This window comes from Papilio xuthus, unplaced genomic scaffold (assembly GCF_000836235.2).
Source record: "Papilio xuthus unplaced genomic scaffold, Pxut_1.1 DF825946.1, whole genome shotgun sequence".
NCBI lineage: Eukaryota > Metazoa > Arthropoda > Insecta > Lepidoptera > Papilionidae > Papilio > Papilio xuthus.
The window spans coordinates 7,906,728-7,931,411 of NW_013532703.1; the positions used below are offsets into that span (position 1 = coordinate 7,906,728).

The 24,684-nt window shown below is 33.3% G+C and overlaps 5 protein-coding genes across 5 annotated transcripts; 2 read left to right on the top strand and 3 right to left on the bottom strand.

Annotated features, from left to right (window-relative positions):
* Positions 1-591: 591 nt before the first annotated feature.
* On the bottom strand, positions 592-3,030 carry Galk (N-acetylgalactosamine kinase). Its single transcript, XM_013321879.1, has one exon. The coding sequence runs from the start codon at positions 2,491-2,493 to the stop codon at positions 1,033-1,035; it is 1,461 nt and encodes a 486-aa protein (XP_013177333.1). The 5' UTR covers positions 2,494-3,030; the 3' UTR covers positions 592-1,032.
* A 1,624-nt stretch (positions 3,031-4,654) lies between these two features.
* On the top strand, positions 4,655-8,030 carry LOC106124801 (oocyte zinc finger protein XlCOF6.1). The gene is made up of 8 exons (XM_013321773.1): positions 4,655-4,894; positions 5,030-5,167; positions 5,275-5,396; positions 5,751-5,889; positions 6,123-6,347; positions 6,506-6,661; positions 7,041-7,158; positions 7,279-8,030. Exons 1-8 carry the CDS (start codon positions 4,775-4,777, stop codon positions 7,545-7,547), a joined length of 1,287 nt encoding a protein of 428 aa, XP_013177227.1. The 5' UTR covers positions 4,655-4,774; the 3' UTR covers positions 7,548-8,030.
* Positions 7,875-10,861, bottom strand: LOC106124800 (zinc finger protein 501). The gene is made up of 6 exons (XM_013321772.1): positions 10,642-10,861; positions 10,247-10,505; positions 9,834-9,924; positions 9,313-9,481; positions 8,783-9,007; positions 7,875-8,621 (listed from the first exon to the last, which is right to left on the bottom strand). The coding sequence occupies exons 1-6, from the start codon at positions 10,753-10,755 to the stop codon at positions 8,148-8,150; spliced, it is 1,332 nt and encodes a 443-aa protein (XP_013177226.1). The 5' UTR covers positions 10,756-10,861; the 3' UTR covers positions 7,875-8,147.
* Positions 10,862-11,480: 619 nt separating this feature from the next.
* LOC106124649 (acyl-CoA oxidase 1) lies at positions 11,481-21,704 on the bottom strand. Its single transcript, XM_013321531.1, has 13 exons — positions 21,307-21,704; positions 20,374-20,533; positions 19,862-20,030; positions 19,418-19,541; positions 17,301-17,545; positions 16,277-16,437; positions 15,735-15,897; positions 15,218-15,408; positions 14,320-14,466; positions 12,754-12,859; positions 12,347-12,499; positions 11,985-12,101; positions 11,481-11,817 (listed from the first exon to the last, which is right to left on the bottom strand). Exons 1-13 carry the CDS (start codon positions 21,431-21,433, stop codon positions 11,674-11,676), a joined length of 2,007 nt encoding a protein of 668 aa, XP_013176985.1. The 5' UTR covers positions 21,434-21,704; the 3' UTR covers positions 11,481-11,673.
* Positions 21,705-22,156: 452 nt separating this feature from the next.
* On the top strand, positions 22,157-24,599 carry RpL19 (ribosomal protein L19). The gene is given in 5 exon segments (NM_001312854.1): positions 22,157-22,197; positions 22,392-22,498; positions 22,958-23,121; positions 23,410-23,600; positions 24,412-24,599. Coding segments are annotated over 5 exon segments (603 nt in total). The 5' UTR covers positions 22,157-22,192; the 3' UTR covers positions 24,548-24,599.
* Positions 24,600-24,684: the final 85 nt, after the last annotated feature.

The following is a 24,684-nucleotide window of genomic DNA, read 5'->3' on the forward strand; positions in this document are numbered from 1 at the left end:
TGCGATAAGGACTTTATCGCTGGACTCTTATTTTTACATTTTGTAATGTTTGGATTTGGTTACGAACTATGAATATGGTGAAAATAACCTGGATTTTATGGTGCGGGTCCAGTAATCGAAATCAATTTATGAAGTCATATTTCAAATTGTTGACAAGGGTCTATCGTTAAGAAAGTATGGATGGAGAGTGTGCAAGAGGATGCGAGTCTGAAGGAAGTGAAGAGGTATGCAGGAGTAGTACGTACTGTTTTTCCTGCAAATGGCTGTATGGTGATTTATATGTAGGAAAGTACATACATGTGTTGTGATGCCTACGATTTATCAGGTCCAACTAAAATTAGATTAAGCAAATATCAACTGTTTTAAGAAAAAGAGTAGAAAAGTATGAAATAAATAAAAATATTACACGTTACACGACATGTGACAATTTCTTCGCACTATCAAGTTTGACCTTATCATACAAATGTAAACATAGCTATACTTTCGCAAGGTCTAAAAGTTTAATAGGTTAATAGGTATATATGGGTAAAAAATGAACACAAACGATTTTGTTTTTGAATAAATTTATTATTAATTACATAAAATATTGGAATAAAACATTTGTTTCGTAACTAACAAAAACTAGTCTAATCGATAGTTTTATTGCCTGTACGAATTACGAAATTATGACACAAATATGCAAAATCGAAACTATCATCTCGAATTTTACATCACAGTTACCTTGGAATTATTATGATTATGGTAATTTTAAATGATTGGATGTTTTAAAGTAAAATAATACTGCTAAATGAATTAAAAAATATTTCGTTTTAATCTCGTAATCGGATACATTTATGAAATTGATTATTTATCAGTAAATAAATGCGTAAATGGCGTATATGCTAACAAATTATATTGAATCATTATATATTATCTAATTATTGAATAATCTTTACGTATAGATTTATTTTAATAATTCTAAAAATATAAATCGTAGCCTTCATTGTAATAATTTTAAGAACAAGTGACTTTTATGCATCGTACGATAATTTCTTATAGATTTTTATATATCAAAGCTCCATGATTTGGAGTTGTTGCAAAAACATACGAATCCGCGCTCTTTTTATCCAATTTGCAATGTTTTACGTAAAATTCGTCTTTTAATAATTCTATATACTGCTCGACTTTTTCCTTTGGACACAGAGCAACAATGCAGCCTCCCCAACCTGCGCCTGTAAGTCGGGAATTAATATCGAATTTTTGAGATATATTAACAAGATGATCTAAATTTTCATGAGAACATTCATACAAGGTTTTTAAACTTTCATGGCTTTCAGACATTAGTTTTCCAAGTGCAAGCAATAAATCTGTGTTGTTAGAATTGAGATATCCATTTCCCGAGCCATTCGTTGCTCCGTTCATGGTATTGTGGCTTAATTCTGATTGTGAACAAATTTTACGGAATTCTTCAACTCTCTGAGCTTCTTGGTAAACGTGCAGAGCTCTTTGCTTAAGTTTGAATTCAGTTAAATGCTTCGTATTACTAGTTAGAAATATTTGATCAATTTCTGCTTCCTTCATGTTGAGAATGTCACATATCTCCTTTTTTGTGTATATTTCTTGAGGTATATATTTTAAGACTAGTTCTATCATCTCTTCCAAATTATTATTCAGATTTCTTTGAAGTTGACTTAGTGTTAAAATTTTCCCTTCACAGGTTAAGCCAGATAACTTGGCTATAATTTTAGCCGCTAATCTACATTCTATTACCCTTCTATTAAAATCATTAGTAGCAGCTTTATTAGCTTCAGCTAAACTATGAGCTACAACAAATGCAGCATCTTCTGGTAATGCGACTGGTGCGGCGTTTAATGGTTGAAATGTAATGTATTGAGCGCTGTATTTTTTTGCTAAAAATGCAATTGCTTGATCCATACCTCCGCCTTGCGTTCCAATGTACCGCTCACTTTTGGCGCACAATGAAGCAATTTCAGTCTTATCCAGAGTACCATTTTGAGCATACAGAAACGCTAAACATGCCGCACTCACAAGCGCCGAAGAACTAGACAAGCCTGAAGCGGGAGGAATATTACCGTCAACATACAGCTGAAGGCCTTTCCATTCGTTACTATTCAAGTGTTCCATCGCACCTTTAATTCCACATAAAATGTAATTATACCAATAAGGTTTTCCATTTAAATCTGGTGTGATATCAACTTCTTGTGTATTTATTTTTATATCAACACTTTTATATTTATTGTCTGCGTTCCGTAAATAAAGTTTTGCCTCGTCTATAATATTAGCTGCCATCAATATATCCTGTTCCAGAGCCATGGGCAACACCGGATATCCACAGTAATCAATATGTTCTCCGATGATATTTACACGACCCGGCACTCGGACGTAATAACTCGGTTTGCAGCCAAAATCATTATAAAATTGTTCACTTAATTTTAATATTCTTTTATTAAAAGGAATGTCTAAAATAGGCACATTATTGACGTTGTCGCCCATTGTTATGTTTATGACAAATTAGTAAACAAAACACACAATACCGCACTGTATCAATGCAAACTTGTTACTGAAATGTCTCGTTATCAGTATTGGAACTCAGCAATATAATTCATTTCATTCATTAATGTTATGCGACCGACGACGTGTAATCTTAGCGAGTTAAATTGGCTGAATATGTCGAATTGTTATTGTATTTTTCATTATTTAATAACACGCAGGCTTTTACACTTTAAATGTTGATAAAATTTTACGAACAAACATTGTTATTTTATAACTAAAACGCGAGAAACATACGTACTGAACATTGTAAACATAACCTAAACTAACTAATACTATGCGATGAAACATCTATTGTACGAAGCGTCTTGCGCCGTCGCTGAGTGACGTCAGCAAGTCAGCATCACAAACACACTTGTTTTAATTTAACGGGACCTAACACATATATGTGTATTGGTTAAACTATTTAAAATACAGTTAATATGAGTGCGAAATAGCAGGTTTAGGATTCATAACCAGACCCAAGCCGCACTTTAACTTTAATGTTAAAATGGTATTGCTTTGCTCGGTATGTACTTGGCGAACACCGTATTCATTTTTATAAAAATTACTTTAATATTAACTAGATGTAATTATATCCTATCTGATAGTGATATGGTATAATCTATCGTGTTTTTGTAATCGTGAATATAATGTTATTCAGATATCTTGGCGACTTAACTTCGTGCGAGTCGCTGCGCAGAACACAATTTCATTTGTAGCGGGATGCGGGGGAGGGCACAGCGCATCGCGCCGGCGACAAGGCGCCGCCAAAATATTTGAAAACCATAATACAAGACAGTTTGTGATTTTAAACATTATCAAGTACGTGTATATAACTTATGTACAAAAGTAATCTATACTGTGGTTGATTAAAATTACAAAATACTTAAGATAACAAATTTCAATCAAACATAGATAACCAGTACTATCAAAACAATTTAAGAGAAAGTATACAGGACGCTGCAACTAACACGGCGCTAAAGTTAGTCTTAGATCAGATGTATCTATTGCATTCCATTGAGTAAGGTCAATTAATAAATTAAACGTATAAAAAGTTAACTTCAGAAAAAGACCGATTTGTGCTTTTGTTTTTGCCTACATGTCCACGCTATATGAAGGATGATGGATGAATAACTTATAAGGCTAAGTTTCCATGACCATTCGGTACTTCGGCGGAAATCCGACCCGGCCAGTACACAATCCAATAAAATAGTATTTGATTATCATTGACAATGCCGCTCGCTACCCCGCGGGGCGTGTGTCATTCATCATCACCCTTTGTCTGCACACTGGTGGACATGTGACATTACGCTTATACAATTAAGAATGCCCACTTATCCTTGACCTATTAGATAAAGTGCCTGAGTACCTAAGACTGAAGGGTTTACTATTATGTTAGGACACAATGTCCTCACAGTATGATACTTAGTTGATGTAAAAGGCACGTTACTTATTATATAATATTTCTACTAAAGCACAACTTTGATTATTCCTACTTTTACCTAAGGCTTACTTAATCACGAACGTCATAAGAAGTGAAAGTGAAAACCTATTATTTTCACGTGAGAATAGACAAACATAAATATAATTTCGATACCAGCTTTTTAATCTTGCTAACTGGTATATTTCATTTGGGGTTATCGCCAGTTCTCCCCGTACTATATTGTCATAACCGGGAACCGCATGAGTACATCAAGGAATTGGAACAAGTTGCCAGCGTCAGTTTTTCCGCCCACATATGACCTAAGTACCTTCATTGTATGGATCACAGTATGGTGAATAGGCATTTACAAGCGTGTATCATCTTTCGGCTATATCATCAGGTTGGATCGGGGTTACGGGGCTATTTAAAAAAAAATTAGAAATGTTGGATGTCGTGATGAGGAATATTAGAGGTAGTTTGCGAGGTTGAAGAATATACGAAAGAATTTTGAATATTTCTAGTATCTATTAAAGTATTAAAGTTAAATCTTCGTCGAGACATCAAAGGTGCTGTTATCACTTTTGTTTGGTAGACAATAGTCTGGATTATGTCACGTTTCTTGCTATATTTATACTCTGTGATTCATATTTATTGTCAAATGTCAAGTTAGTTGACATTTTGTTATCATTTTTCTTATTTACTACTTTATTACCATGTATTTACAATAACAAATTTATTATTATGTTTAACAATTTATGCTGGATAAATACTGATTTCAAATTACATAATCTTCCTTATTTAATTAAGTGCTTATAAACAATGGAAACTGAATTGGATTTTAGTAAAATTTGTCGTGCATGTTTATCTGATACTGGTCCTTTAAAGGAATTATTCATCGTCTGTACCGCTGAAGTGTTTAAGTACTGTACATCCGTTGAGGTACGGAAACAAACATTTTCTAAATTACTGCAATTAACAATACTGAGATTAAATTACTAACTTTATTTTACTCTTAATGTTTTTGATTTAGACTGGTTTTCATCATCAATTCATTTAATTTCATGTATTTTTCAGATATCCAAGAATGACTATCTCCCACAGTTAATTTGCCAAACATGCTTAGATTTGCTAAACAAGTTTTATTACTTCAAGCAAGGTGTTATACGTTCAAATACTATATTGAAACAACAATATTATGGAAAAACTACCGAGGTATAAAATAAGAAAAGTCTCCATTTCCAAGTTTCCATTTAAATACATATACATAAAACATATCAATTGCCTACAAAAGAGTTTTTAATTAGATTTTTGCTTTTCAGGATGTAAGACCCGATCAGTACAACAGTGAAAGAAATGACTTATTAGAAGTTACTGTAATAGAACTTAATGATGCACAAAATCATGAAAACATGAATATTGAACCAGAACAACCAAAAGTTAGGTATTGTAAACATGATAATATATGTATAAGCTTGCAGATTTCAAAATGTTTTCGGAAATACAAACACACTTTTACATATTATGAACTTTAGCTATCAGTTTTTTTTTGCAATTTTCCCAAAATAACTGAAAAATTGTAATAGTATAATTGTTATTATTATATAGAATTTGGCATTCCTCCATGCATGTAATGTTTGATTGAAAAAATGCAGTTAAACCTGGATAAGTTAAAGTCCAAGGGACCTCAATATTTTTCTCACTTGTAAAGTTTTCTCTTTAATTCAATGACTTGCTTATCTAAGTTGAACTGTATATGATAAATCATACTAATACTATGTGTTTGGATGTATTCTAGACGAAGACGACGAACCCTAAGACAGTACACAGAGAAAACACTTACAGGAAAAGAACGAATGAAGTGCATGAAATGTGGGAAAAATTTTCAGAAATATGAGAATTTTGAAGCACACATGCGAAGTCATTTTGGAAAAAAAGTAAGGCCAACTTACGCAAACACTACTGAATATTCAATAGAAAGTTCTACAATTTTATCCATCTTATTTCAAAGTATAAATTGTTCACCATCCTCTAATCCATTACACCCCTCATCTAATGTGAAGAGCTACTATGGAACTTATCCTAAATTTTTGATTTATAGATCTAATGCATAAGAAAATATTTATATGGCTTAGATATTATACTATGAGTTAATTTTTTTATTTTCTAGCCTGATATCAAGTGCCAATACTGTGACAAGACATTCCTGAACCTTCGCAATCTGAATAGTCACTTACGAGTGCATACCGCGGGTCGCAAGTATCAATGTAGCACATGCAATAAGTGTTTTGCCTACCTCAGCGTGTTGAAGAACCATGAGCTTATTCACTCTGGTATTAAGAGGCATATGTGTCATTTGTGCGACGCTAAGTTTGTACAAGCTTATAATCTTAAGGTTTGTTATGATAACACTAATTTTCTATATTCACTGGCAACATTTTTTACAACTTCTTATTGCTGAAAGAAATGGGGATGTTGCATTTTTAATCTGTCATTATTGAATACAAACATTTCTTCAAAATTTATATTCATAATCCAAATAAAATATTTCAGATGCACATAGAGACGCATAGCAGTGAGAAGAATTACGGTTGTTCTCAGTGCGGTAAGAAATTCTCGCAACCGGGCAATTTGAAGATACATCTAATAAGGCACACTGGTATCAAGAACTTTGCCTGTAATATGTGCAATATGAGGTTTTATATAAAGGTACATAATGTTTCTTGTTATGCATAAATAACAATATGGTCATTCACTCATTCATTACTTTGTTGTACCATAATCATTTATGAATTTTGGTCATTAGACTTTGGTATTATATATATTGTCCATTTATTTATTTTGTCAGCTCAAGATTAGCTGCGCACCTCCTTTTGGATCCCTTAATCCACACCGCTACACCTAAAAATCTTACTCGGACAAACTTTCGAGCCACCATGATATTTGATTTATCGAATACCAAGAAGTGTCTTCTTTAATATAAAAATTGTAATGTTATATTTAGATATACATATATGTTTCAATAGTTTTGCTTATGAAAAATGTAACTTAAAATAATTATTCTATTGTTTAACTATTTCTCTTACAGGCGGATCTAGTGAAGCACATGCGGTCCCACTCAGCAGACAAACCGTTCTCCTGTCAACTATGTGATAAAACATTTAAAAGTAGAAGTTTTCAAGCAATTCATATGCGAACTCATACTGGTAAGGACGCTTTGACAAGTTTTACAACATTTCTTATTTTATAAAAGATTTTTTAAAAATTAACCCAGTAGTTAAAAAATACATGAAATTTGAAACTTTAAATGCTTTTATTGTTTTCAGGCGAGCGTCCCTACGCTTGCGATCTCTGCCCAAAGAAGTTTATGGCGCGTAAAGACCTAAGGAATCATAGGATGATCCATACCGGAGAGAAACCGCACAAGTGTCAGCTATGCAACCAGGCGTTTATACAGAAATGTGCATTGAACAGGCACATGAAGGGTCACGGAAAGAGCACTGACACACAAAATGTTATGCCAGAGACTCAAATGCAATTATTGATTAACGGGCCAAAAACACTCTCATATAGAAAATGGAATGGGGAAGCTTGATACTATGAAATTAAAGATTTTAATGTGAATTAAAAACTTTGGGAACATTTTTAAATAAAATCAAGAATTATGAGAACTTTGTTAAATACAAAGTGGAGGTAGCTACTAATAATCATTATCAGTGCAACGAATTTGCAGTATTATGTTAATAAGGATTGTAGTGTATTTTTCAGTCTGGATCATATTGTAACTTAATTCTGGAAGGTTTATGATTTAATTTTAGTCAGATGAGAAATAAGTACAAAACTAAGATGATCTGAGTACATTTTTTCTAACCTCACTTATTGAAAGGTGTAGCAAAGAAAATATAAAAAGAAAATTATTATTCCAGCCAGTCTGTACAACTCACAAAACTTTATATCAAATAATATAAAGCGTGTAACGCGTAGAAATAAAATCAGTCAATTTTTTATGAATCGTGATATCAAAGTGTTAGGAATCAGCTTTAAGTTTTAGTAATAAAAAAGGGTAATCGATTAATTAAAAACATTTGTTTTATTTCAATCTTTCTGAATGTGCAGTGTGACGCGGTATTCTTTGGCATATTTGATGGTAATCATTGCTTGTACCACTTCGGTTTTTTTTATAACTACCCATCAATTAAATGTGGGTAGTAGGCAATTTATCATGTACCTTCATATGCCTCTTCATTGTACCTCGTTGTGAAAAGCTCTGATTACACACTACACATTTATGTGGTTTTTCACCTGTATGTGTTCTATAATGTTCATTTAGTCTTTGCTTAGTTGGGAAACTCTTCGGACAGTCTGTACATGTAAATGGTCTCTCTCCGGAATGTACTCTTTTGTGTTCTATTAAAGCTATTTTTCTTGCATAGGATTTCTCACATATATCACATTTGAATAACTTCAAACCTTCATGTAAGCGCAAATGTTTTATTAAACAATATTTATCTGTAAATGGAAATGAACATATTTGACATATAAATTTTTTTCTCTCTCTGTGGTGTTTCGATATGTGACTTCTTAAATTTGGGTTTGCATAAAATTTCTTTCCGCATTCACCACATTCATATTTTTTTTCTCTACTTTCGTTATGAATTTCTAAATGATTCTGTAAATAAAATATAAGTAATTAAAGACGGCAACATAGTTTCAATAACAGTTGACACAACCAAGAATAAGGTATTTACTAACTTTCTATTGTATGTAAAGAAATTACGAATATGAAAAATACGGGAGAGGGTTTTTATACTGCAGGTCAGACTATATTACCTTTAAACTACTGAGTGAAAGGAAATTCTTTCCGCAAACATCACATATACAGAACTTTCGTTCTTTATGCGTGTCGCGATGCATGCGAAGTGTGTTTCTGGTCTTAAATTCTTTGCCACACGTGCGACATTTGAAACGTTCGAGATGTGTGTGCCTCGCCTTGTGCCTAAACAGACCACTCCATGTTACAAATATCTTGTCACATACAGGACAACGTATTGTTACCTAAAATATATTAACACAATTTGTTATTTAAAAACAAACACACACAACAGTCCAATGAAACTCCAGCAAGAAGGCAAATCAAATGACACCTGTTAAAACTGGTTAAGCCGATTAGGCCCTTTGTGAATCCTGTGTGATTCCTTAAATTAAGTAAAATTTCTTAAATACTAAGTACAGGATATTACGAACCAAACCATATTCCTTAAAATATGCATCACTGATAGTTTTGTTTGAAATGCTATCCCATTTTGTTAAGAAAATTACTTTCTTGTTAATCGGGTAATAATAAGTTGTTAGTAACTTACTTTTTTACCCTCATGTTCCAATTTGTGTGCTTCATATCGTTCTGGTAAACTGTAGCTTCTTTTGCAAATTTTACAGATCAAAATTAGCTTCCTTCTTTTTCCTTTACATGTTAAATTTATTTTTGACACAGAATTTTCAATCAAATGTTTCGATGACATTTCTTGTAGTCTGTAAACGTAAAATATATATACATCAGCAGATTATTTTGTTTATAATGTAATATTTTATATTAGGATACTAGCGGACCCGACAGACGTTGTCCTGTCTACACGTCTTTAATTTGAATTAATGATGGTAGCGCCGTCTGTCGGATCCAATGTAAAACATTCCAAAGTCAACAACTACTAATAAATTAAAAATTAATTAAAAAAAAATTGTCCAGCGGACAAAATTGTGAATCTAAACCATTCCCAGATCCCCTCGAACACACACAAAAAATTTCATCAAAATCGGTCCAGTCGTTTGAGAGAAGTTCAGTGACATACACACTCACAGAAGAATTATATATATAAAGATTTACTTTTTAGAACCTTTCTTCTTTTTTTTTCTATTACAACTAGATGAGTCATTGTCTGTAATAGCATTATCAGTCCTAATATCATTGTAATCATCTGGAAAAGAAAAAATCAATTTTAATAATATTACATGATTGAACAAATTATTTTTGCAGAAACATATGTATATGACTTAAATTGCTTTAGTCCATAATTAGACTTAGATTAGTACACATATTGTTTTTGGCAAATAAATAACTATGTCTTTATGTAACCAGTTTTGTCAGTTTGTCCATTCTTTTGTTAATTGTAGCAAAAATGACTTAATCAACAAGTGATATTTAACTTAATTTGTATTATATTGTAGTCACTTGGCTTTCTAGGTTTAAATTAAGTTATTAAACTAAACCATTGTTTGCTTTAAGAAAAAAAATACTACCATCTATAAGTTTGTCTACATTTTGTTCCATCTTAATGGCCTCCGGTTCAAATCCACTTTCATAGTCATGATCATCATTTTCCTGTATCCCTATATCAACATCACGAAGATCTGTTACATTTTCTGTTTTCACATTGTTTTTACATTCAAGTAAAGTATTTTGGGATTTGATGCATGTTTGTTTAAAATTGAAAAATTTTGTAAGAATATCGTAGCAGCTGTCGCATATTGTCTTAGGTAAATTTTCATTTTGGTACACCTATAAAAAAAAACTATTTTTTAAAATAGTTTAAACATTTTAAGTGATTTGGTGTGTATAATTTGACTTTACTGCAGTATACTAATTACAAACTGTAAGCATGTTACTATTATATAAAATGTACAACAATTCTTACTTCAACTGATGTACAAAATGAATACAATTCTGGTGAAACATTATCAAATAGAACATATTTGAAAGATTCTTTGACATTCAGACATGCACGGCATATTTTATCAAGATACGTCATACTGGCGTTTCTCTTAAATCAAGTTTTAATTATTTTTATGTATTATAACTTCATTTTGCAACACAAATATTTGTATTTATATCCGCTGCCTCTGCTTTGGCTTAGGGCTTGCAGCTGTCACTGTCGCCTGTCAGTGTCAGTAGTTCACGTGTCTGTGTTGCTACCAGTTGCTACTGTCTTATGCAAAGAGTATATAACTTCAATGGCATAAAATCAATATTGAAGAAATTTCTTTCTTAGTTATTAGAATTGGAATAAATGTTGAAACTATGATACATAGAATTCATATGACTGCCTATTTTACGGGAAAGTTGTGACACACTTATTTAAATACATTTTTTATATAATATATTTATTCATAAAAAGTTACTTTCATTTAAACCATGCTCCGCAAAATTGCTCACGCAGTTTGATTGCAGGTAGCTTGCTTTATATAAATCTTTACATCTTTCCCCCGCGGCGTTTGAAGCACTTTTTTGAAACAATTAATCACGTAAACGAATAAATAATTTGATATTATCTTTTTGGCAGATTTTAAAAAAATAAAACTTCATTAACAAAACAAATACAAAAATATATTATAAAATCTCATAAAATTTCATAAAGGAATGTATCGGTATCCATCACCATAAAGCATAAAATGTAATTTTATTTCAATATACATTCATTCACATTTTTTGTTATTTACAATAACATTTTACTTATTAAAGACAGTAAAATATACACAATATAATGACATGAACATGATATCATTTCTTACTATAATAAGTAGCTACATTTTATAAACCTATTTTTATTTATTGTCTCTCATAAAAATCATACAGGTCTGAAGTCAAATGAGACTGATTGAATTCAATGTTGATTAATTATTGCAAACCTATTGAAAAAAATGGCTACACTAAAATCAATATACGTTGTCTATAGTTTTCCTTGCATAAATGGTTTAAGATATTTATGAAAGCTTTCGTTAACTGGCTCCTTGTTAAGTGGACTCTTCATAGCCTCCTCCATCAGTCTCTCATACGCGCGACCGTCGTAGGCACCGAGAGCGGAACGGAGAATCTGTATGAGCGAATGTTTGACATCAGGGTTATATAAAAAGTGCATAAACAAATTAAATATGAAGAGGAAAATGAAGATTGCTGTATTGGCAACATTTAATTACTATGTAATTACTGGCTATTCTCTCATTTCCAAATTATGTTGTTCTGACGAGTTTTTTATCTTACCTCATCTCTGATATCAAAGGCGTCCACTAAGCCTACAGCATTAGGTCGGAGTTTCACCAACAAATCTTCGTACCAGTTTTGTAATTCTTCGATATTACGTTCAGATATCGATGTAAACTGAAAAAAAAAGAATCCTTTATAGCACTAACAGTTTAAAAACATTTAACGACAGTAAATGAAATAGAAACCGGCCGGATGTTTTAGATAGATGTGTATTTATTGTGTTAAAATTGAATTAACTAGTCTTTAAAATTAATTTAACTTTAGGCAATCATTAATCAAGCAAGGACAATAGTGTTAGATGAGCTTATTCCAATATAAGCAGAAGGTCTTCTCTGAAGATAAAAAAAAACCAAACTAACCCTGAGCAAATCTCCGAGACATTGCAACGCCCAGTAGACTACGTACAGTTCAACGAGCTGAGTGAGCACGAGACGCAGCGGCGCGGACACTCCCCGCGACATCTTCTCAGTCTCCGTGTAGTAGCTGGACAGGATGATGGCGCGGCAGTGCGCCTGACAACACACACTTTATACTCTATGACTTCATTTTGTACTGGCAACACTCACATGTCAACTGTTGATTAACCTTAAAATTTCTTTGCCGGAACTGTTAATGTTTTTAAACAAGTTTTGGACAATGGAAACTTTACAGTAATAAATACAACTGTCACCTTCCACTTTGTTAATGTAGTGAGGCTTTTTTGTTGTTTTTCTAAGTGTGAAATACACTTTAAAAATGTAATTTTTAATGAAACAGAGTAAGTCACCTCGGAAGCGGCCGTGAGCTGCACAGAGGTCATATTCCAGGCGTCTTCGTACGACATGCCGCTCGCCTGACGTTTCTCAATCTGCGACACGCAAAGACCTATTTTCCTATTAAAAAAGAAAATAAATAAATACTATCTTCTACCTGCGAATACGTCCGCGCGGAAATTAAAAAAAAGTTAAAGTAAAATGGCTTATGTCTTACATCCAGAATTATGTGAACGTCCAGGCCACCTTGCAACCAGGTCATAAATTTAAAAATCAGGCCTACAATTGTCTGAACTTTTTCTGTTTCTGTACGCTTCTGAGTGAGCAATACCTCTTGGTCTAATAATTTTGACATGTGTGCCATGAAGGTCGTAAGCCCTACCCAATTCCTCGAATTTACGTTTTACAGTATGCAGATCGGCCGGGAATTGTATAGATTGAGGTAAAAGTTGACTTAATTCTTACGAAATTTTGTTTATAATCACCACAAACAGTCTACAACAGAAAGGAGAAAATTTATACAGAATTGATGAACATCAAACAAACATATTTTGTACAGGGGTCTCGCTCATTAACGTTGAGTTGACATAGGTAAGGTTCCATGACGTTAATATATATAACTATCTCACAATAACTATTTATTTCTTTAGGATTATACGTGTATATGGTTCACAACAACACAGATCACAAAATGTTATTGTAAAAATGTATAATATAGTGTACCTGAAAGCTTCCAGTGGCATAAAACCTCAATGCAATCAGTATTTGTATTTCTGGTGATATGGGTAATCCTCTATTATTATTGTGGCTTCATTTGTCACGAATCAGAGGTAGAATCACATATTTAACAATGATTTTTGTGAAACGATACCATTGTTTAAATTGTGTATCGCTTAACACGTATGGATCATGATTATAACTGTTTCGTACACATACTTTGGCATGCGTGGGACAATATTATTCAAAGCCGATGTTCCAAGCATGTCAATGTTGTCGATCATAGACAATATTCTGTCAATTCTTTCGATGTTATCCATGAACATTTTTAAAGAAATGCGTCGTACGTCAGAAAACCGCAAGGTGAACAAAAAATCGGATAATTAAAGAATTCCACGTAATATCACCAACGATAAAATGAAATAGGTTTTCACGTTGTCATTTACTTTGTCAAGTCAAATAATCTTGTCACGTTCTATCGATTGCTTACCCAAACAAGCGTCAATTTCGTCGTTTTTCTCATAAAATAGATAGTAAATTAAAAATTAAACACAACTATTTGATTAAATGAATAAGTTTAAAGATATAGGAATCGTGTATCATAAATATTAATTTTGTAAATATCAATATTTATTTTTGAATAACCAAAAATATATTATGTGAATAGAAATAGTGTCAAAATTTGTCTTAGCTCTGGCTCAGCACATGCTTAAACCATAACGACTATAAATTCGATTTAGAGATAAGTCTGAGCAAAAGCTGAGATAAGACTGGCGTAAGGTAAGTCTAAGCAAATTCAGAGTATCGTTTATAAATGTCAGCCTTAGAAGTGGTGTGTGTGTGCGTGTGAGTGTATGATTTACCCAGCGGCGAGTGTGTGGAAGCCGCTGATGATGCCCTGCAGGGAGTTGTCCCAGGGCGGGGAGCGGCGGCCGGTGCGCGCGAGCCCCACGTACGAGACGGTGGGCGGCAGCGCGTGCGCCGCGGTGCGCCACGCCTTCACCAAGTATCTGACGTATACAATTAAAAAGCGTCAATAGCCTAATGGTTAAGGATACGGATTTCCGATCACAAGGTCGGGAGTTCGAATCCCGCCATTCGACTATTGTCGTAAACCATATCCTAGCACAAGCCTAGAGCTTAGATGGAATGATAAAAGAAATATTAGTAAATTTACAAAAAAATCTGCTATTTTATAAAAAAATACAATATACATACAGATAATACATTTCTTATATTATAAGGCCATCGGAATTCGCCGAAATAAACACCGCTTCTTATGAGCATACGAAATTGCAGATGGGTTGTATACCTTTAATCGGCAAGAAGAACGAGCCTTTTTTTTATAACATTTCCATCCTTTCCTTATAAGAAACGGTCGCAGAATTATATAATATACCATGACGATAGTAATGTAGACATGATTATTCACTTTAATTTATTCAATAAACCTGCACTAAACCAACCTGTTCATTATTAGAAAAAATACTTTTTGTATCTATGGCCAAATATAAATGTGGCAACTTTATTTTGTTCACTTTCTTGCACGATAAGTGCTATAGTGTGTCTCGCTCAACAGTAGCTATAAATTAACTTTTATTCAATAATATTAATAAACCGTATAAAAAGTGTATATGTATTATAAATACATTCCCATTTATTTTATAGGGTCACATTTTTACGAGTCGAAATTTTTACTTTTCGAAGGCTTTTTTAATTATTTAGACAGAGTGGTGATTGTATTGAGGAAATGAAGCTGACCTAGCAGTCTGCAGCAACATGACGGTGTTCTCCCCCTCGTAGGTGCAGGCGGCGGTGACCAGGCCGTACGTGAGCGGCAGGTTGGAGGAGAGCATGTACCCGTGTCCGCCGCACGAGAGCCGGCAGCGCTCCACGCACGCCGCAGCGTCGCTTGTCGTTATCGCTTTCAAGCAACACGATAACGCATGCAACTATATGCAACACACAAAACATCATCATCATCATCAGCTCTGCAACTGAGGAACTTGAAGCCGTTGACTTCACAAATATCTTTGATTTTTTTCTCAGATATGTGCAGGTTGCATCACGATGTCTTTCTTAAGAACATCGGATAAATACCTATGTGAATTGAAAAACACACTGGTAACCGGGATTCGAACCCAGGACTTGCAGATTACGATTATGATCGATGCAAATGCTAAGAATTAATTAAAAAAAACATGATGATCTAAAACATTTTGGGAAAAAACAGATTCGAATGACATTATACAGATTAAAAAAATAATAATATACAAACTTCAGGCAGCCTCTCCAGGTCGCCGGTCTCGAGCTCTGCTGTGACGTTGTTGTACATGTCCCAGAGCCAGGCGGCGCAGAGACGGAACGCGTGCACGCTCGAGATGCCGATCAGCAGCTTGTGCTGCTGCGTCACGTACTCTAGGATCTGAGGCTCCGGCTCACTGGGCACATCACAAACAGTATCTTTCCTTAGCAGGCCTCATATATCGCTAATTGTAAAAACTAAACTAAAATAGTATTAACGTGTCGTGGAACGTGTAACCGCATCGTAAAATTTGGTGAACGACGAATTGATGAACTAAAGAGAACGTTCCTTTTTTATTGGACAGATATTCATCCGAGCTTACAAATACAGATTTACGCGCATCGATCTGTCGAGTTCTGTTACCTCTCCATTACTTGATCGAAGAAGTATCATGGAAAAAAATTGTGCTCTAACACTATGTAGGTTGTGAGTTGCGCACAAGGCACATTGGGGACTCGACATTAGATTGAAAGAAGTCTCTATATATGTTGTATGTATGTGCATTGGTATCTTACTTAGGCCTGAGCTGTGACTGGCGTCTGACGGCGGAGTATCTGGTTGCGATGGTGACGGCCTTGGCCATGTAGTTGCATACATCGTGCACCAGCATGACGCGTACGAACATCATAGTGCCGTACGTCAGCTTGGAGCTCGGCGCGTTCACATATGTACCGTCCTGTCGGGGAACGCCTCCAGTAAAATATTGGCATTGTTCGTTTGTGTTAACAAGAAACGAAGAGACGAAGTGAAGAAGCGTTGCATGTTATACGTGTTGATATATTTATTTCGAAATTTCTAATCGAAATATTTTATCTTATTAAAGGGCAGCAGTTTGGATGTACTGTATTAATTAGTACGAGGTATTATATGGGTTTTATCATCAAATCCAACCTCGGTACATTCCTTATCTTTATCGCCCGGATATCAATGCATAAAATAAATAAATTATGTTTCGAACAATATCACATGACTTTGATTTCCTATGTTCAATAAAGATCTACTGACGCCCAGTGCGAGATATCTACGGCACCCTCTTTTTTTACCATGCCTTTAGGGTTAACAGGGCTATGTAAAAATACTCAGTATTACAGAGAGAAACCTGTAGCGCCCATTTCAGTGCACTGCCCTGGGCGGTGGCCTACCCTTACGCGGGCCCTACCTACACTTGTTAATGGATAATTGGTATGTAAATGTTAGATATTGATAGTTGATAGATTAACAAAGGAAGTGGGGGAACAAAGATTATACGAATTATTGTTTGAATTGAGGTCTGCAGTACCTATGCGATAATTTACAAAACATATAGAGTTATGTAAATATACGATACACATATAGGAAAAATATAGGAAACATTAAGATACATTTATCGTAGCTGGTGGATTTTGAACTAGATCATTTAAGTTGAATAATCGATAAAAGGTTACAGGGTTAATAAACTGGGTTATCGATGCACGACTCTACAAATCTATAGATATTTTACATATGACTTGACTCAATAATCTAAACATTTGCTTTTATAATATTAGTAAGATAACTGACCTCCAATACTTTAGAATTCTTCATGAGCATGTGTTCTCTTGGTATTCTAACATTGTCGAAGCCTAGGAAGCCATTGTTTGTGCCGTTCATGCCCAACTTGGCGCCAATCTCGCCGACCTTGATGCCGGGCAGTGGCATGTGCGTTTCCTCGTCTCTAAGCTGCACGATGAACGGATGTATGCCGTGACACTTCCCTTGTGTATACAACTGTGCCATCACCACACAGTAGTTGGCTGTGTGCGCCACTGTTAACAACACATTGTAGCAGTAAATAAAAGTTAGTATTCAAACTACTATAAAATTTTCGAGCACCTTTCTTCCTTGGTCACGGAAAAAACGGTTAAATCTATACACGATAATCGAATCTGAATAAGCGAGAATCGAACGGAATGTGATATTTTCTCGCTTATAAAGGTTTCTATCTAACCTGAGTTTCTCGCTTATGGAGGTCGTTCGTCGAGACAATGACGGTTGTTTATAGACTTCTTGCTAATCCAGGTTCAATTGATTATTTTTCATAAAATTCTTATTGTAATTAAACATTACATATCATAATTTTGTAAGTATTATTTAAAACGTAAATTATATTTTTCTATCATTCCACCTTTACATTTTGATTACAAAAAGTCATATCCTTTCGTGCGGTTTACCTATAGCTTTATTATACGTAATAAAGAATCATAAAAAGCTAAAATAATTTATTTCTAACATCCTATTAAAATGATGACGAAAACTTCATTGTATACGTGTACCGTTGGTCAAGATCGTAATAACGCTTAGCTATGTATAGAACTATAGAAACATCTAGAAAGCATCTCATGTCATTGAACTAATCATTGAATTTCAAAATAATTGTTTACTCAATCAAAACAAATATTCATTGCATTCAGTTATCATTCCGATAACATGAAGGTAGATTCTCTAGATATTAATTATTTTTAAAATTATGTACTAAAAGAATCGATAAAAATAATCGTGATTTTCCATATCAGACACAAATATTGTTGTCTCATCTTTTTCTAACAGAATGACAGGGATGAGTATATGTTTCTCTACGTGTCTTTAGAATCCCATAGTAATATGATTTAAAATACAGAAAACTATCTTACAACAAAACGTGTTTAGTTTTACGCATTACTGTTCAAAGTTCGATATACAAGGTTTCGATTCAATATGGTTTTTTCCACTTTATTATCTGAGAGGTAACACATTTTTATAATGGTTACGAATATATTTTAAAAACATCCAGCCAGATATTTCGAATTTTATAAATAATACAAAAAAGTTAATGGTTATGTTGACTCGATATTTTTTTTTTATGTAACAGTCGTGGGATTAAAGCCGGTTTTATAACACTTCCAGCGTCACAAATTATTTTCCTGGTAAAGTGAAGTCGAAATGCGAGTCGGTAGCACTGAACGTGCTAAATAAACGACAACCTTACACTGTCATTCAACTGTGAGTTTCCATTGTCGAAAATCATGTAAAAAAAACGTCATCCCAATAAAACAATAACAATAATATTTTGTTGGTTGGAGATTTTTTTTAGTTTTAAGACCTTATTTTGTGGGAAAACCACTTTTCAAAGAATATATAAAATTAATGTATTGCATTGGTTATATGTATATTGTTTTTTTGTATTATATTTACTGCAAGTTAATTCAAGTTCAAATTTTATAATTTGATTTTTTTTGTTTGGAAAAGCGTGTTTTCGACGATGGGAACTTGCATTTAAATATGAATAGATGTATGAAAATGTAAACATTTAGCATGTAGGTATCTCATACTAATGTTAAATAGATTTTACATACTAATTTAAATTCAAAATTAACATGTCTGAGCTCTTGACGATTGTCTTTGTTGTTACTACGATACACATAACATTTAGTATTATTTTTTGATCGATTTTAACGTTAAAACCCTGCATAGTAAGATGCAATTTTTTTATAGTTCTGTATTTAGATTCTATGGACAAAGATCATAGACAAGAATTATATTTGCTGTAACTTCTATGGCTGAATTCTTAGGACGTGTTGAAACCAAATGTGTTGTAAGATGCTGACTCCAAGGTCAAACTAGCGACTTGATGACTTTTTAAAGCATAATGATATACTAACGTCCTCCGGGCCACCACTTGTATGCGGTAAGCGTGGGGCTGTGCAGCACGAACTGCTTGGTGGCCGCGTCGTACGTCGCTGTCGTCTCCAGACCGCGGATGAACGTGCCGTGACCTAACTCCGTCTAAACATAAAAATTTACGGACAAAAATAGATTCTTGGTCAAAGTTAAAGTTATATGCTTGTCTTTTTATTCATAAATATAAGTTATAATGAGTTTGTTGGTTTTGCACTTTTGAAAATGTACAAAGGTGAGGTTATAATTTGGTAGGTACTTTTATTAATTTCGTAGCTACCGAAAAATACTATAACTAATAAATTATACGAGTTTTTGCTATCTATCTAATCATGAAAGGAAACTAAAGTATGTTCGTCTTTGCCTGAATTCAAAAATTCCCCCCTCCACTTTTGCATTACGGGCGGGATCGTGTTATTTAAACAAACCTGTGCATATGTGCCAATGATGCTGAGATTGAAGGCTCTGCCGATCCAGTACGCTTGCTGTTCAACCGTCGCCTGTCCCATTAGTGTGGGTATGAACATCACATAGTGTAGCGTTAGTGGCGAACCGTCGCCCAAGATGGCGGACCCTAGGTTCCCGCCCAAAAGTGCCCTGTCCGAAGATTTGACGTATACAGAATGAAGACAAAATATATGCTGTACCAAATAAAGATATGTAATTTGTAAATGTCACTTAATATCAAAATGAAGTAAAATTTTTGTAATATTTATAGTATGTTATTAAAAAATAAAAAGTCAAATTAAAACTACCCTATACAGAATATCCAAATCCAGAAGTGATTTGTACAATAGAAGTCAATAAATTTCTTAATCAAAAATAAGTCAAATTATACAAGTTAATTTTCATATTTGTTTCACTTTGTTAACAAAGTTTAGATTTTGATTTGAAACAATGTACATTTATTATTCTTACATTCTATTAAGTGTATACTCACATATAATTCTCCATACCAGCATTTTCTTCTTCTTGAAGTCTACGCATCATTTTGAACAGCATGCATGCTTTCTTAACGGCCAGTTCATATTTTTCCTTGTGGCTAAGATAGTCTGATGGCACTTCATCAATATGTATTCCTTCTTTGAACACCATCTCCTCTGTAGTGAAATATTAACTGGATATACATAGGTGTCTTAGTTGCATAGGTGATTTTTTTATAATTACAGAATTTAGTTGTTCTGTTACAAAAAAAGGGATATATTTAAAGTTATCTAGTTATAAAGATTTGTAAGAAAGTTTGTAAGTTAATATTATGTAAAAATATGCTGAAAACTATACACATAACTAGTATTAATAGATATAAAAACTTATAGGCTCTAATTATTGTGGAGTTTTTATATAGATGTTTGAATTATTCAGATTAAATTATTTAAACTTGTAATTATGTATGTGGGATTTAAGTTAATTACATATTTAATGTCTATTATTTTACATTGCTTATACAAACAGTCATATGACTGCCATCACAAAGTTTAAAATTAGCATTTTGATAGCTACTCACACATTTATTTTACTATATGAAATTCTTATTATTCATTTTTAATTCTTTCCATACATAAATATACTTAATAAAATAGAAATTTAAATCTTTTCTCCCTGTTTAGCATTTAGTTTTTGTGTTTATCATAATAAACATATATGATTCAGGTCCTTAAGATAAAATTATTGACCTATGAACTGTATCTACAAACAAGATTAATATTTCTCTTTGTTCTAGTAAAAACATCTGATTTGTGAGGCATTACAGATGATTGCGTGCTTTAAAACGTAATTATATTCACTTTATAGAAAAATTTAAAGTATATTTCTGGTATGAGTAAATTTTCTAATAAGAAAATAAATTAAAGAAATTGTTGTTTGTTTTAATCACCTCGTTTCTTTCTTTCTTCAGTTTTTTGCGGGCCTCCATCTATGAGGTTTGTAAGTTCTGTAACGTTAAATGTACAATTGTCCCTTTCTTTCTGTAAATCTGGATTCACTTTCACTGACACCGACATTATGAGATACGCGACACTGAAGAACGTAACATAAAATATAAATGAACAGACAATCGAAGCTATATCAATAAGAAAATTATCGAAATTCTTTCTATGTGGTAATTTTTTACGATTATGAAGTCAAAGCCCGCGCTACGCCACCTCGTCACAATGCTCACAAGTGACCAGTGCACGCAACTCGTAACCAACTCGTAACCTCATTATTTATTATTGCCCAATAATTTTTTATTATTTATATGAAGCTGTAATCACGTAAAACAGCTGTCATTTTCTGTCAATCGTCAACCTGTCAAAAATGACACGCCCGCTGAAATGGAAATGTTTTTTTTTATTTTATGACCTGGTAACATAGACCTTGAGGTCATATATTTTATATACTCTTTGTCATATATTATTTGGAAAATGTTCATTTCTTTAGATTCACTACACTTCACTTCATTGAAATTCGTCATTTAAATTTAAATAGGAAATGATGTAATGGAAAACCCAAAGAATACACCATACCTTGTGGGTTTCAATCGATTTATCAATTACTTATAATCTACGAAAACCTAATCTATTATACAATACAACAAACTATTTCATTTACTAACATATACAAGAATTAGAGCATATTTTGCAAAACGTTAACGTTTGGTTTAATTTTGACAAAACTAATCTGCTAAATTGTATTATTTTACTCTATGAAAGTGCAACACTTCAACTCTAAGGCCCGCCATATTTCTTTCCTGTGTGCGTTGTGGAACTCACCGTTTCAAGATGAGGTTAGTTTTAATTTATTAAAACTTTTAGCACATATAATGTGTCCCATTCATTGAAAACTATAACCTTTTCATCTCTATTACAAATTTAAAATATAAATATTATTCAAAAGTGTGACTACTTATTATCAGTCATGGAGTGTCAACACAACCTAATATTGTACGCCATGTGGTCAACGAAATATTTTATTTTTCAGTTCTCTAAAGCTACAGAAGAGGCTAGCAGCCTCTGTTATGCGATGTGGTAAAAAAAAGGTGTGGTTGGATCCAAATGAAATCAATGAGATTGCAAACACCAACTCCCGTAAGTATTGCCGGTACTTCGAAAGTTAAATTTATTTGTGTCATTTACAAGAACAGGGTGTAAAATGTTTGCAAAATAGCCCATAAAGTTATTGTATAGTACGCTTTCTACTAGTACTGGTGTTTATATTTACATTAGTTGGAAAATCAAGTAGTACATCGATCAAAATGATCCTATATTTTACTTTTCCCCAACTAAATTTATAGTGCACCAGGCTTTGCAAGACGAAATCTTGGAACTTTTTGTCTCACCATGGACATCGAAGCAAAACTTGCTAATACATTCAGTGTGCGTGTTCAATTGATAAGAAATCCTTATAACGAATAGGACATATTTAGCCAATTTTCTTTGTTGTTTATAGAATATCAGAAATTTGCACTAAGTTTTACTTAAAGTAAATAATTCCTTCAAATGGCAATGAATTCTGTTGATAATAAAGATCTTGATATAATATTCCAGGACAGAACATCCGTAAGATGATCAAGGATGGTCTCGTCATCAAGAAACCCGTAGCAGTGCACTCGCGCGCCCGTGTCCGTAAGAACACTGAAGCACGTAGAAAGGGTCGTCATTGCGGTTTTGGTAAAAGAAGAGGTACAGCTAATGCCCGTATGCCTCAAAAAGTGAGTGGTTCATCTTAAAATAGTTTATTTTTCTTGAGATCTTTAGGGTACTGTATCTGTTTTATTTTAAATTTGTTATATGTTTGATTTATTTCTTTATGTACTCTTATTTAATCACTTGCAATGCAGAATTCTAGCATAAATACTTATAAAGTGTGAATATCACCAATAAACTTGTATCAACTATGAGTGATATGGATTGTAATCGAAAACAATTATTAATTTCTACGTTCATTTACATATGTAAACATGGAATGTGATAATTTACAAATTAAATTCTTCATCTAGGAACTGTGGGTACAAAGACAGAGGGTACTCCGTAAGCTCCTCCTTAAGTACAGAACAGCCAAGAAAATTGACAGGCATCTGTACCATGCTCTGTACATGAAGGCGAAGGGTAATGTGTTCAAGAACAAGCGTGTCCTCATGGAGTACATCCACAGGAAGAAGGCTGAGAAGGCCAGGACTAAGATGTTGAGGTATGGCCTTGAAAATTGTGTATTAGAAGTGACAAAAAATTTATACCATTTAAAAGACCTTGGAAGTAGTTTATTAAGAATTTTTTTTCACTTTAAAATTATTTTATATTAAAACATATTTAAAAATTATAGTACCGAGTTTGATATCTATAATTATGGAATAAAAATCTTATATTGTCATAAGATTTATTTTCTTACTCTATTATTATAAAAGTAAAATAATATAATTACAGTAGTTAATATTTCAGATAAGGTTTCAATTACGACAATTTTCTTTCATTACAAACAAAACATAATATTTATATTTCTATTTATGACACATTAATTAAATACTTGACATATTCTGTACATGTAGGTATAAAACCCATTAAGGACTAGGGGGTGTTATTATTTGCGAGACTGATTAATTAACAAATATTGCAAAAACAATTATGTCTGGTTTTCAAAGAGAATGAGGGCATAGCATTATGTTTAAGTGTTTTGGTAGTGAAAAATCACGGTGTTGTTCGTCTACTCTAAACCATTACATATAATGTTACACTAGTTTTTGCCCATGACTTTGCACAAGTAAAAAAATTTTGTGCAGTTATTCCAGACTTTGTGCCATAGGCTAGGCCTACGGGGGGAGCTAATATTAATATGATCTTATTTGAAGTAGTTTTATAGTTGCCCTGATGCTCATTTTGCGTTACGTGGTGACCAACATCCATATAGACTTTCACATTAATAATATTAGACCGATTGTATATGACTGTCTATAGCCTTTATTTTAATTAACAACTTGTTTTATATATTATATCATTGTGTTCAGTGACCAGGCCGAGGCCCGTCGTAACAAGGTGAAGGAGGCCCGCAAGCGCCGTGAGGAGCGCATCGCCGCCAAGAAAGAGGAGCTGCTGCAGTCCTTTGCTCGCGAGGATGAGGCCGCCGTCACCGCGAAGAAGTAACTCTTAAGTAACCCTATTGTAAAAAAATGATTCAATAAATGCTTTGAATCCATCCTTGTTTTATTATTAAGTGAATCCCAAAATAATTTGTCAAAAATGTAATGTCAGAGGCCTTGAAATTGCCCTCTGAACTGTGT